The following is a 15,016-nucleotide window of genomic DNA, read 5'->3' as shown; positions in this document are numbered from 1 at the left end:
TTTTCTTTTGTTTTTTTCTGTTTTCTGTATTATGTATATTATTTTCACTAATGGCATGCATAAATAAATAAAGAAAGAAAAAAAAAAACAAATACATCAAAATATGATGTATAAGCTGTTTATATACTTAAGAAATAAGTGTAAGGTTTTAGTTCTATAAAGTAATGGACACTGCCATGTTGAAGCCTAGGTTTCCCTTATATAATCTCTTCTCGATGTGTTTAATATTAAAATATTAACTCTCTTAAAAGGACTGCCATTTCAAGCAATGTAGATGAAACGTGTAATTCATCAAGGTGTTATTAGAAATGGTTGGCATAACTATGGGTCACAATGTGAGTAAGATCACCAGCAGGGTGTTAAACACTGCACGCTTCTCAGCGTAACAGGCCATGCCATTAAATCAACAGTAAACACTGACATTGTAATATAAATTCCTTAATTATGCAACATACTTCCCAGTGCATAATAGACCGGTCTGGTCGCCAAAATTCCTTGCGGGAAACATGACATTTTCCTAAGCGGGACATCAGTAGCAATAAAAAAAAACAACAACATTAAAGCTGTTAAACTGCCCTCCACATATACGTGCGCACACACACAGGTAAAAGGAGGGAAGGGGAGGTTCTGTCAAAAGCATAGAAACTACCTCCCCTTATCTCCCAATCTTCTTCTTGTCAGTTGCTACTTCCCAAACCTAAGGTTGTCTGTGCAGGAAAACAAAAATCACGCTTCTATGCTAGAGCAGCGAGTGTTACTCTTCAGTGTCTGTGAATGAAGTATGGGTTAAACAGTACTTTGCATGATGTGCTAGGTCACTGCAAGGTTGAAGGGCTTTCATGAGGAGGAGGTGTGTGGGACTTAGCGGTCATGCTGGTACATGGAGCAGTACTGTGAAATTCTTCACTTTGTGCACATTATTTATGGTTATCTAATATAGGCCACTGCTGGGCACAGTGAATAAATCTTTATCTTGCAAAATAAAATAAAAAAATTCTAAAGTACAATTGTTATGCAGTTTTTTGTGTTTGCATATATATGTATGTGTCACTTATAGATATTTATGTTTGTGTGTGTGTGAGATTTTGTAAATATATGCAAGTGCCTGTGTATATATACATGTCTACGTCACTTGGATGACAATTCTTCATCTACATGTAATTTTTTTTGGAGTTTTTGGATAATCATAGGCCCTGCTTCCATTAGTTATTTATCCTCTTTCCCTGTAATTTAAGGGGATACGAAACCAAAAAGAAATTGTGATTTAGACAAAGCATACCATTTTAAAAAAAAGTTTCCTATTATTAATTTTGCCTCACTCTCATAACAGTCTTTGTCAAAGAGATACCTAGGTGCCTGGAGCACTACATAGCAGGAAACACTGTTACCATCTAGTGTTAATACAAATGGATAACATTCTTGCAAAACTGCTGTCATAGAGTGCTCCAGACACATGCACACTCCTGAGCTTACATCCTTGCTTTTCAACAGATATCAAAAAGAACAAAGACAATTTGATAACAGAAGTAAATTAGAGTTGGTTTTTAATTGCATGCTCTATCTGAATTATGAAAGAATCATTTTGGTTTTCATGTCACTTTAACTTAGTAAATTAAGAGTTTCCCAATTCTCAAAAAATGGAAGAGCACATTTTAGGCTACACGTGCCTAAACCATATCTGTCCCTGTTTGACCTCAGCAGAGGGGATCAGGTAGTTTTGCCAACAAAAGGACAGTGGCAAGCTGGGTCTGTAATAGATCCTCCAAATGAGACAAGTGCTGGGGGAGTTTTGCAGTAAAAAAGCGCTTTATTTGGACTGCATTCACACAGGCTTATGTTGCTGTGCACAATTAAAAACAAATTATATTAAACCCTCAAAGTGTTTCCTGTCCTTTTAGTGTAATGACCCTCAAAACCAAAATGTGTAATGTCAAAGCAAATGCAGACACTCCCTATACACTGCCTGCTTCTTACTTTGTGCACCCAATGTTCACGGCATGTGTACTGTATCTTATTACACCTGTAGAGTCTATTTACAGAGAAAAGGAGGAGGAATAAAATAAAAATGTTTACTGCACATAAGTAAGCATTTTATATTGAAATTGTTTCATGTCCCTTTAAAGACTAGACAAGTCTATACACAATAATACACCATGATTACTATGGTATAAACACATTAAAAAAAAAATAACATACTCTTCCAAAATATAATACAGCTCTAAATGTTACAGAACAAGGAAAAGGGTAAACATAATAAAGAGGGTTTCTAAGGAATAGATTAATAATTTGTTCTTGATTTACCAGAGCCAGATACTTAAAGTTCTAAATGGTATTTAAATATGATTGAGTGTGTTCTCCCTGGGCCTATTTTGTGGACACACCATCCAACTGATTTTACTGACCACTCGGCTAAAATTTAAAGGGATACTAAAATCCACATTTTTTTCTTTCATGATTCAGATAGAGCATGCAATTTTATTCAACTTTCTAATTTACTCCTATTTTCACTATCTTTGTTTGAAATACAGTAATGTAAAGCTTAGGAGCCTGACCATTTTTGGTTCAGCACCCTAGGTAGCGCTTGCTTATTGGTGGCTACATGTGGTTTTAGTATCCCTTTAAGCAAGTATTAAAATAAAAATTAGCTTGTATTAAGTTTTCAATGTTTGATGCTCAAATTATAACTTAATTAAAGGGACACTGAATCCAATTTTTTTCTTTCATGATTCAGATAGAGCATGACATTTTAAGCAACTTTCTAATTTACTCCTATTATCAAATTTTCTTCATTCTCTTGGTATCTTTATTTAAAATGCAAGTATGTAAGTTTAGATGCCGGCCCATTTTTGGTGAACAAACTGGGTTGTCCTTGCTGATTGGTGGATAAATTCATTTACCAATTAAAAAATGCTGTAGAGAGATCTGAACCAAAAAAAACATAGATGCCTTCTTAATAATAGGAGTAAATTAGAAAGTTTCTTAAAATTGTATGATCTAGATGTGAAACAAAAGAAAAAAAAAATTGGGTTCAGTGTCCCTTTAATGTTACATTATGCAATGTGTGCTTTAGATAGCTTAAAAGAGACAGTCTACTTTATTGTTTAAAGAGACAGAGAACCCCTTTAATACCCATTCCCCAGCTTTTCACAACCAACACTGTTATATTAATATACCTTATAACCTCTGAATCTCTGCCTGTTTCTAAGCTCCTGAAACGCCTTTTATCTCAGTGCATTTTATTAGCCTTTCACAGCTTGACAACATTAGTTCACGTGTGCCATATAGATAACATTGTGCTCACTCCCATGAAGTCAGCAGTGAAAGGCTAAAATGCAAATGTCTAAAAAGCACTGAGATAATAGGCAGTGTGCAGAGGCTTAGAAACAAGGTAATCAGAGGTAAACTGAACCCAAATTGTTTCTTTCATGATTCAGATAGAACATGAAATTATAATAAATTTTCTAATTTACTCCTATTACCAATTTTTATTCGTTCTCTTGCTATCTCTATTTCAAAAGCAAGAATGTAAATCTTAGCAGCCAGACCATTTTAGGTTCAGCACCATGGATAGCGCTTGCTGATTGGAGGCTTACATTTACCCACCAATAAGAAAGCATAACCCAGGTTCTCAACCAAAAATGGGCATCACGTTCCTGCTTTTTAAATAAAGATAGCATGAAAACAAAGAAAATTTGATAATAGGAGTAAATTAGAAAGTTGCTTAAAATTGCCTGCTCGATCTGAATCACGAAAGAAAAATTTTAGGTTTGGTGTCCCTTTAATATAACAGTGTAGGCTATGCAAAACTGGGTAATGGGTAATAAATGGATTATCTATCTTATTAAAACAAACATTTTCAAGTAGTCTATCCCTAAAATTAACATTTATAAAGAACAGAAAATGTAATACTGAAAAGTATTACACTGTCTCTACCCAGCTACTTCATAATTGGCAAACTTTTCTATGAAGAACACTGGATTGATATCATTAAATAGCATATACAATGTATAAAACGTATGTTAAATGAACAATGGGATACAATCATACAATGTACAACAATTATAAAAAGTATTTACCCCTTAGCAGGCAACACAATTACCTATGTTTGCATTTTAGGCCTATGTAAATTCTACAGCATTACCAACATTATACTGCAATAAAACACAATGTAAAAACACCAAAAATAGTACAGTAGATAGTTATATTGAAAGAAAATCAAAAATATGTCACCTCTTCTCTTTTAATGTGGTTAACACTCAAGAAACACTGAAGCAATAAATCCTTGACTTCATTACTTTCTGTAGAATTGTAATCAAAACTCAGGAGACATGGATGGAGGCGCCACAGGCGGGCAATATCCGCAACCTTGAAAAGATGATGCATATTTAAACCACCATTATAGTGATGTGAAAATTTAACTTTCATGAATCAGAATGTACATTTTTTTTTAATCTATTTAATATTACTAACTTCTATTATCAAATGTAAATCTCTTAGTATTCTTTATTGAAACACACGAGAGAGAAAGAAAGAAAGGAGATAGATATATACAGTATATATTTCTCAACCTCCTACCCTTCTAGATTGTAAGTTCCCACGGGAATAGGGCCCCTCAATCCCTCCTGTATGTGTTTGTAAATGTTGTCCTGTATCTTACAAGTCTTGTATTGTTTTATTTAAATGAATTGTATCCATGGACAGCGCTGCGGAATATGTTGGCGCTTAATAAATAAAGTATAATAATATACACACAGAGTATATATATATATATATATATAATGAAATGAAGAATGTCTGAGAACCAGGAACCCCTGTACTCAGACAAGCTGCACTGTGAGCCTCCGCTCCTATGTGAAGGATTGGAAAAAAGCTGCTTCAGATAAATATATGATTTAAAATTATCCCTAGTGGGAGATTCTATATCGTATCTAGAAATGTAGATGAAAGAAAGTGAGAAGCGCCAGTACAATCCAAAAAAAAAAAAAAAAGTATAAAAAATATGTGACTTCAGAAAGAACATACAACATATAACAATGGCAATAGTGCTATAAATAGTTCAATGAGATTAAGAGAACATCCAAAATGGACTAAGTTAACAAAGGCAGAGCCCCCCCCCCCCTGTGGGGATATGGAAGGTATCTCACTTACTAGAAAATACCTCAATCATATGAGGTAAGTCACCACATCTGTGAGGGAAGAGACCTCCAACGATAAGACTTTACTCTGCCCAGAGGGGTATGGGTTAGTTTGGATGTTCTCTTAATCTCATTGAATTATTTATAGCACTATTGCCATTGTTATATGTTCTTTCTGAAGTCACTTTTTTTTTTTTTTTAATATAGATATATATATATATATATATATATATATATATATATATATATATATATATATATATATATATATATATATATATATATATATATATATCAAAAACATTTACCAAGTCTGTCTAGAAAATGACTACTATAAAAAAAGTGTCTTTTTGTTTTAAATGTTACTTTAAAAACTAAAATAATTGTTTAGCTTGCTCTGATAGAAGAGTGTTCTGATATTCTGTATGCAAATATTGTTAAAGGGACACTGTACCCCAAAAAAAAATTTGTGATTCAGATAGAGCATGCAATTTTAAGCAACTTTCATATTTACTCCTATTATCAAATGTTCTTTTTTCTCTTGGTATCTTTATTTGAAATGCAAGAATGTAAGTTTAGATGCCGGCCCATTTTTGGTGAACAACCTAGGTTGTCCTTGCTGATTGGTGGATAAATTCATCCACCAATCAAAAACTGCTGTCCAGAGTGCTGAACCAAGAAAAAAAGCTTAGATGCCTTCTTTTTCATATAAAGATAGCAAGAGAACGAAGAAAAATTGATAATAGGAGTAAATTAGAAAGTTGCTTAAAATTGCATGCTCTATCTGAATCACAAAATAACTCATTTGGGTTCAGTGTCCCTTTAAGTTATGTCATTATCACAACACATTAACAACCAATACTAGAGTTAAAAAAAAAGAATCTTAAGAGATTAACCATCATTTCAGTCTTACATTTGTAGGGGAGAAAAATAAATAAAACATAACAAAAAAATAACCACATCAAATCAAACTCAGACAGAATTCTTTCCCAAAGTACACCTTAGCATAATGTGTTTGGCAATGTATAATTGTTACGCAAATCACAGAAAAAAATGCTCTTTGCTGCATATATATATTATATATATAAAAGTTCCAAGTTTATTTCTAACAATTAAAATGATAAAGCACACAGTATAAATAGGTCAAGTGACATTTTTACTGTGATCTTTTTTTACTATGAGCTTTGTCATTTTAAGTGATAGAATTAGACTTGGAACTTGCAAAAAAGAGCCGATTAGCACATAATTGGGTTACACCACAGAACCCTGCTCTCCCTTGATGATTACATCATCACTGTGCACCCAGGGAGCACACAGAGAGTGATCTAAGTCCGGCAGTGGGTTGAGGTGATTTAAAGGGGTCGCATGCAACGGAGTACAGGGCTTGGGAAAACCCCGCAATTCCACACGAAGAGGACCGGAGGATGCCCTTATATATGCAGATGGCTCTACGAAGGGAACACATAAAGTGAGTAATTGTACGCTGACACAGCAGTACCTACTGTTATAAATGTTATTGTGGAGGGTCTGTAAAACTTCATATACATGAAACACACAACTACTTACTCTCTGAGCTGGCACAGTATGTAAAAAAAAGAGTGCATGGGCATTGCAGCATATGTGAAACAGTCACAACTCTTACTGGAGACATTATGTCCTTTTAACTACAGATTTCCTTGGCATATTTATGCCGTTCTCAGAATTTAAAACACTTCACTTACCACGCACTTTGCTTCAAGAGACTTCGTCAACATCAAAAGAAAAGCAGTTTTCCCAAAATCCTCCTTTCCTTCTAAACCCTTCTCCCACCACACTTCACAAAGTTGTCGAATGGCAAGACGAACATCGGATTCGTGTTTTGGTAAAGCATGCAAAATACCTAAAATAAGAAGTGTTGAAAGTTAATTTACATTTTTCAAACTCTATATGATCCATTGTCCCATTTTTTGTATATTATTTTTATTTATACTTACAACAATTAAAAGATCATTATAATACAAAAATGGCATGCTTTAATTCATAAGAGCATATCATTTTAGCACTACAGACTCAAATTCTATGTGTTTAATCCCTTTAGAGTGGTCAAAGTATTTGACCCAGCTGTGCAATTGCCACTGCCGATTGGCTTACCAGCCATGTCCGCTCAGCATCAGTAGTTCACTGCAACACCCAAGTGGTTCTTTGACCAAGTGTTTAACACTTTACAGGAGCGTTAGTGCTAAATTTACACTAAAAAAAAATTTGACCATGTAATTTTTGTGCTTTAAATATAAATTCCCCTTTAATTCTCTCCCTCCATTCATCCTATTGCTTTTTCAAAAATATTCCTTGTTCATATACCTTTCCCTTTATCATTTATCTATATCACTAGTAACATTTTGACAATGTTTAGAACCTATATAGCTTTTGATGAGAATGTAGGACTATGCAGGTCATACCACAGCTGACACATTAAAAGTGTGGTATGGTCTGTTAAGGTCAGGCCAGAATTACACATCTGAAACAGATTAAAAGTGAATTAACCTCTTCATGCCAGGACCAAGTGTATAACACTTGCTTTAAAAATAAAATTTCAAGGGTGGCATCGGATCATGGGGACAGCCTACGATGCTACGAGGCATGAAACATCCTAAGGCGTTAAGGGGTTAAACAAAAACATGATAAGCATAATTGCATAACTAATATTTCTATATGGTACTGAAAAAAGGATCTGCACATGCCATAAAAATTTAATTTTTATTCTTCCCTAAAGTGTACGGAAAAACATTTTAAAAATAAAACAACCAAAAAAGCTCTCTGCCTACCCTGCTCTTTATGGGGGTTTTTTTAAAATAAAAAAAAACAACATCTAGACATACAGTACCTAATATGGTAAGTGTGGAGGTTTTGCTAAAAATCCACATACCTGTATTAAAAAAAAATTAAATTTGCATATCTTAAAGCAAAAATTATTTAGTTTTCATTTCTAGGGTTTTTAACTAGTCTGGAGTGATGAAAACTCCCAGCCATATATATCATACAATATATATGATGTAAAAAAAATCAAATGGAAGCGATACCTTTAAAAAATAAAAATAAGAATGTTTGAAGCTTTTAGTAAGTACCATTTAAAATAGCTGCACATTCAAGAAGTGCTCCATAAGATACGTCTTCCTCTATTACAGACACAGAAATTGTTGTAACAACCGTCACTGCATGGAGAACAGCCATTGTATTCTTCTGTGAAAAAGAAAATATCTAGATGAGTTTACATTAATAAAAAAATAGAATGGTTCTGTTATTTTCTTTATTCTTTGCATAATTTTATAAAACTATCTATATAAAACATACTACTGGTCTACTATTAAATAAGGGACAGGGGAATGTTTACTATATCACAAGGTGTCTCTATTTCCATGTCATCGTCACTGTCATCTTCTAGTCTCTGCCATCCTTCCACTGGATTTGCTACTAAAGATTCCTTCAGCAATGTATTCAGCTTCTCCCACAGCTCCTCTTTGTGTTTTCTTGGCAACTCTTGCAGTAATTCTTCCAAATCAAATGGATCAAATGTGTCTTTCTGTAAAAGGTTGAGCGGTTATCAGAGTTTGAACAATTTCTCCACAAATCCACAGCAGAAATAGTAGAAAAGCACAGCACCTCCTGTGTAGTGCACATTGTAGTTATGAAACTGCCAAGCCTCCAATCACATTCCACCAGTAAGGATACTGCCAAGCCTCCAATCACATTCCACCAGTAAGGATACTGCCAAGCCTCCAATCACATTCCACCAGTAAGGATACTGCCAAGCCTCCAATCACATTCCACCAGTAAGGATACTGCCAAGCCTCCAATCACATTCCACCAGTAAGGATACTGCCAAGCCTCCAATCACATTCCACCAGTAAGGAGACTGTCAAGCATTCAATCTTCACCTATGCATTAAAAATATTTTATTTCAATATAACAGGGCCACATACAGAGCAATGTTTTGAGCATCTGGCCATAACTAAGGCTCAGGTGCCCGAAACGTTGCTCTGTATGTGACCCTGTTATATTGAAATAAAGATTTTCCTAATGGATAAGTGCTGGTGGTGGTGGAAATTCCTCCAAAATCCAGGAGCTGGCCCATGAAATATAGGAACTAGTTGTTCTAAATCAGAAACATGTTACATAAGGCTCACCTCACATTACTAACAATAAAAACACCTTGGTTGAGGCACAATAAGTATCAGCACGTCACTGTGAATGTCAGGCTCCAGCTCTGGCAACCTTCACATCCAGTCTCTGTATTTCCAATCCCAGCTAAACCTACCAAGCAATGTGTAGGCTACAGGTCCCTGAAGGACATACATAGCAGCAGCCCCATTAAAGCTGCCAGTGGAGTAGCTGAGTTACAACTGTGGCACACTAAGCCAGCAGTGCCCACAGCACATGCAAAATGCTCCCCTGCTGCAAGGACAGCGAGAGATACAAGACAGGGCCCAAGATGTGCTCCATGAAAAGACAGTGGTGCAGCTTTCATCCATACACATCTTCCCTTCAAACAGGCAGTGCCAGGGAATTTTCCAAGGCATCCGGGCCCTTTTTTTTGGTCCCACTGACACTCTGCTGAGTTAATTCTTTGAGCCCTGGGTTATCATAAATAGGTATTTGTCATTTCATGTTTAGGTGTACATAACTGATAAAGCAATATACATTTGATCAGAAAACTGATCTTATGATGACCCAAAACGTGTTTTATATATATAATGCAATTCTGAAGAAGAGGCACTCTCAGAACTTTAATATTTCCAATATTCAAAACTTTTCCCCTCCTACTCCTCACACCAAACTTCACAGAAGCATTAGGGTCATTAGATCAGGAACAGCTTGCTAATTCCCTCAAACCTCTCCTCTCATCCATCTCCTTTTCCTGCCCTGACCAATCTGCCATTATAATTCCACATAATCGGTCCTTGACAATCTGGCCCCTCTTACCAAAGCTCTGAAATCACACACTCATCCTCAGCCCTGACATACTCCTCTGACACGGTAGCCTAGCTCCTTTACAATCCATAATGAATGCCTCTGCCAGACTCATCTTCCTTACATGTCGCTCTTCAGCTGCTGCACCTCTCTGCCAATCCCTTCACTGGCTTCTTCTTGCCTCCAGGATTAAACACAAAATTCTGATTCTTAAATACAAGGCCCTCAACTGAACTGCTCCCCCTATATCTCAGACCTTGTCTCCAGATATTCTCCCTCCCGTCCCCTTCGTTTTGCTCATGACCTCCTACTCTCCTCCTCTGGTTATCTCCTCCAGACTGGCTCCTATCTTGTGGAACTCTCTGCCTCGCTCCACAAGACTCTGCCCTAGATTTGAAAGCTTCAAGTGCTCCCTAAAGACTCTAATGTTCAGGGATGGATACAACCTACACTAACCTTTATTTATACCAGTTTCTCTCCTCCATTGCTATCCCCTTTAGCTTGTAAGCTTAAGAGGCCAGCTGTTTGTAGATCACCTTAAGAGCTGACTACAACAGTGCAACCCATTTGATCCCTATAAATATTTCCTTGTATACCACCTATGTTTATAGCGATGCGGAATCTGTTGGCCCTCTACAAATAACCGATAATAATAATATATAATTCTACAACCTGTGGCTTCAAGGCTCCATGGATTTGTCAAGGCCTATTTTATCATTTATAAAAGTAGAGGTATCACCACAGTGATTTCTAAAAGTAGAAAGATGAGCCAATACGAAGGCACAACAAACAGGTGATTGCTACAGAAACTCAAACCAAAGAAGCAAACATTTTTGGTTTTATATTCACCTCTGATGTGCAGCCAGACTCTTTTGTTCATCTAGATTGCTACAGAGAGCCACAGCTACATTTATAATGATTCAAATGATGCAATATATCTACTGTATCAGACTTTTATTTGTATATATACTTACACAACCAATACTGTTCAACTCATACCTAAATACAATTTTTTTTTAAATAGACAAAAAACATGAAATACTCACATGAAGTTGGATAAAATTTAAAAAGTCCTCCACTGAATCCTTTGCAATGGACTGCAAAAATGCTTCCCGCTTTGTCATTGTGAGATAACTAACCTGTTAAACTAAATAAAATTCTGTCAACAAGCGTAAAACATCCGTTATAAAAAATACCAATATTTACAACTAATGAAACCAATGTATGTTAAATTATGCCACCGGCGCCTATTTGTTGAGCCCTAATTTAAAGTGATGGTAAACATTCCCCTTTGTATAATCAGATCCGGAATGGAAACAATATTTTAGATGGAATTTAATTCATCAGTTGTAATGAAGATGCACTATAACTTCCTTTTTAATGTAGATATAAAATGCAAATACCAGCGCTCTGGCTGCCCACTTCAAAATAAACAAATTTTGTAAGCTAAAGTTTTGAACAGTTCTACGATCGGCACACTATCTCAACAGCACTTTTGTTGTAGATAGATTGCTGACTGGAGAACAGTTTAAACTGTTAGCTCACCAAAAGAATTACTTTTTAATATAGACATCAAATTCTTCGTTAAAGAACATCTTCATTTCAACTGATCAATTAAACTCCATCTAAAATATTGTTTCCATTCCAGATTGGATTATAGAAAGTGGAAAGTTTACCTTCACTTTAAGACAGTGCCCAAAGTAAAAGTTGTTTAAAGGGACATGATACCTAAATGTTGAAGCACTTGAAAGTGCTGCAGAATAGCTGTAAAAAGCTGACTAGAACGTATCACCTGAACATCTCTATGTAAAAAGAAAGCTATTTTACCTCACAATTTCCTAAGTATTCACACCCCATTGTAAAGAGATACTAGTCCCAGGACTTGCAAGGAAGTCTGCATCTGGCATATGCAGGCATATTCATGTTTTTTCCCCATTCAGTTTAAAGGGACATTGTACACTAGATTTTTCTTTGCATAAATGTTTTGAAGATGATCCATTTATATAGCGCATATGGGAGTGTTTTTCTAACAATGTATAGTTTTGCTTATTTTTTAAATTACATTGTGCTGATTTTCTAACCAAGCCCCACAGTGTCAGATGTATACACTTGTTTACAGACTCCTGCTTGCTCCGGTTTATGTCTTTTCATATGCAGGGAAGGGGGGTCTTCTCTTCCTGTTTTTTCAGCCCCTTACAGTGGGTGTCCAAGCCTAACCATCAACTGTGATAAACTTAGAGCTTCTAAGAAAGTTTTTAAAAGGTTTTATACTGGATTTTTAGATCACTATCTGTGTATATTCTTCTTTATAGTACGGTCTATTACATGCAGTTATATAAAAATTGGTGTATACTGTCCCTTTAAGGAAGTTTACTATGAAATCTCATGAGATCACAGCACTACTGATGCTGTTTGGCTATTTTTTTTCAACTTACAGTTGGATGGTAGCATAAGTATAACTGTTACCAGAGCACTGGTAACAGAGCTGAAAAAATATTGAGGTAAAATATCTTCCTTTTTTACATTGAGGTGTTCAGGTGATATTTTCTTGTCAGCTTTTTTACAGTTATGCTGTATAACTTAAGTGATTTAGCATTTGGGTATTAAGTCCCTTTAAACGAAACAGAACATTTGCCTCCCCAGACATGTAAACAAAAGTCTTTTCCAGTTCCCACATTCACTTGTTGTCTAGGGATTAGTCCTGACAAAGTTGTGAAGCTGCTGTAATTTACTGTAAGAATCACAATGTTTATTCACACTTCAAGCTTTCAATGTGCCACACAAGGAGCACTAGTGCATTTGCTTGACTTTACAAGACCATTCCTAAAGCAATGATAATCTTTATAGGTGTCCGAAGATTGGATCCAATTAAACCAATCTGGACAGTCTTGCCTCTAAATTGGAAACATCACACGAGCAGTGAAAATGAAATAAATTATCTAAATGTCAAGGATAGCAAAGAAGCTCCTAATTTGGTTAAAGGGACAGTAAATGTTGTAGACTATTTTAAATAATTCTGCACTTTGTGCTAATTTTAGTAACACTTATAAACAACAGAAAAGTGTATAACATTGCAAAGCATTACACTATCCCCAACTGCTTCGCAACATATAATAGTGTTAGGATCAGTCAGCTTTGGGACACTTTGCAACTTAGATGATGACTGGCTAAGCAGAATATGGCCATCTTGTGTGACTGCAATCTCCTTTTTAATATAAAAGCGTAGGTGGGGGGGTTTTTTTACAGCATTTAAAAATGTGTTTATTTGCAAGTGGATGTGTGCCAATGCCCTCTGTTTTGTGTGGTCTCAATGGCTAGATTTATTATAGCTGAGGCGTACAGGGGAGCGTATACGCACACCTGTACGCCTCAGCTCGCCTGTGGTGGGGCGAAATTACCCGCAGGTATTTGGCATTGCACTCGCGTGCAATCCCGCCCCCTGCCCGCGCACAGCCAATCACACGCGGGCAGGAGCTGTCAATCTCCTCGGTCGTACTCGACCAAGGAGATTTAATTTTGCCAGTTTAGAGGTGGTGAATAGCTTAGGGAAGCTATTGCAAGAACTTGCTGCCGTAGGGGCTTGGTAAATCTAGCCCTTAGACTCTGTTTTGTAAGGTGTGATAGACCAAGCTTTGTGGATTTGTATTCCATAAAGAAAGACTGACCATCTTCCATTGGTTAAAGCACCCCACCCAACCTCAGGTGTACTCATGACAGTGTACTGGAGTTGTACATAAAGCCAAGGAGTCATCTATTTTAAAAAAGAAGCAGAAATGATTCAGCCCATAAATGAAAAGTGTTAGGACCAGTCAATATTGGGACACCTTGTAAGTTGGTGACTGGCTAAGTAGAATATGGCCATATTGTGTGAGTAAGATCCAAATTGTAATGTAAAAGCATAGGTAAGGTTTGCAGTATTAAAAAATATGTAACTTTATTATAAGCATAGACTGTCCCTTTAAACACTCAGAAGCCATAATACATTGCTGTCCCTGGACACTTAGCCCCAAGGGTTAATCATGAGTAGAAGCTGCCCCTCAACAGCTATGTCTTCCCCAGGAGAGCAATTTAGCATTGCAGCTCCTGTGCAGACATTGTTGGTGCTAGACATAAGCAAGCCTGTAATAAGATAATGTAGCACATTCTAACATTATTATTGCAATATTATGACTTTATAAGTCATGTAAACAATGGTCAGAGAATAACAATGTAACATGAGAAGCAAATAATAGTTCAGAAGAGGAAACATCAGGGGAGGTACTACATATAAACAAAAATGAGCTGTCAAAACATTGCAGCAAGCGCAGGCGCCACTGTATTTTGTGCTGCATCAATGAATCAACAACTAAAAGGTAGTGCCGGGTAAAGTCACTCCTTGACATATCAGAATACACCACTGATAAACTATGAGGCAGACTAAAGAAAACAGGTCAACATGGAGTTTACAACCGCCTCCAGCAGCAACTGAAAGAACAAGTCATAGTTCATGGAAAGCGGCAGCCAAATGAGCTCACTTATTGACTTTATAATTTAATGCTTACCGTTCCCCGGGATGTAATAACGGTCCGGTTCAATAACTCACTTCCCGCCTCTCCGTGTAGTTCAAAAATCTCATAATAACCCGCCCACCGCAAACCGGAAGTGCGTAATCGCGCTAGAGGAAAAACAGCGTACTCGACCAGCCATTAGCGGCCGGTTTCTATGGAAACTGACAGAGCTGCGTGCATTGTGTGAAGTGAATTGCTTGTTACAGTAGTAGGGAACTTTACTACGGTAAAAAGCTAGATTCGTGGGTGTGAGACATATTACGTACATCTAATTTATATGACTTCAAGCCCATAAACGTTTGCGTTTGTATTGTCAGAGCACTATATTATGACATTTGTGTCTGGAAATAAATATAGGGCTATAACACTTTGCTGCTAGATAGAACA

General features: G+C 36.3%; 1 protein-coding gene across 1 annotated transcript in view; it reads right to left on the bottom strand.

The window, feature by feature from the left end:
- The window catches only part of NCAPG2 (non-SMC condensin II complex subunit G2), a 365,294-nt gene extending 350,590 nt beyond the window's left edge, over positions 1 to 14,704 (bottom strand). Inside the window, exons 1-6 of the mRNA XM_053713827.1 lie at positions 14,624 to 14,704; positions 11,129 to 11,229; positions 8,506 to 8,694; positions 8,240 to 8,354; positions 6,857 to 7,014; positions 4,231 to 4,365 (exon numbers count right to left, since the gene is read on the bottom strand). Coding sequence (XP_053569802.1) covers positions 4,231 to 4,365; positions 6,857 to 7,014; positions 8,240 to 8,354; positions 8,506 to 8,694; positions 11,129 to 11,206 — 675 coding nt within the window. The 5' untranslated portion in view covers positions 11,207 to 11,229; positions 14,624 to 14,704. The remainder of the gene's footprint in view (positions 1 to 4,230; positions 4,366 to 6,856; positions 7,015 to 8,239; positions 8,355 to 8,505; positions 8,695 to 11,128; positions 11,230 to 14,623) is intronic.
- Between the last annotated feature and the right edge of the window lie 312 nt (positions 14,705 to 15,016).

Source organism: Bombina bombina, chromosome 5 (assembly GCF_027579735.1).
Source record: "Bombina bombina isolate aBomBom1 chromosome 5, aBomBom1.pri, whole genome shotgun sequence".
Classification (NCBI taxonomy): Eukaryota; Metazoa; Chordata; class Amphibia; order Anura; family Bombinatoridae; genus Bombina; species Bombina bombina.
The sequence above is the reverse complement of the archived record's forward strand: the minus strand, read 5'-3'. Positions and strand labels throughout refer to the sequence as shown.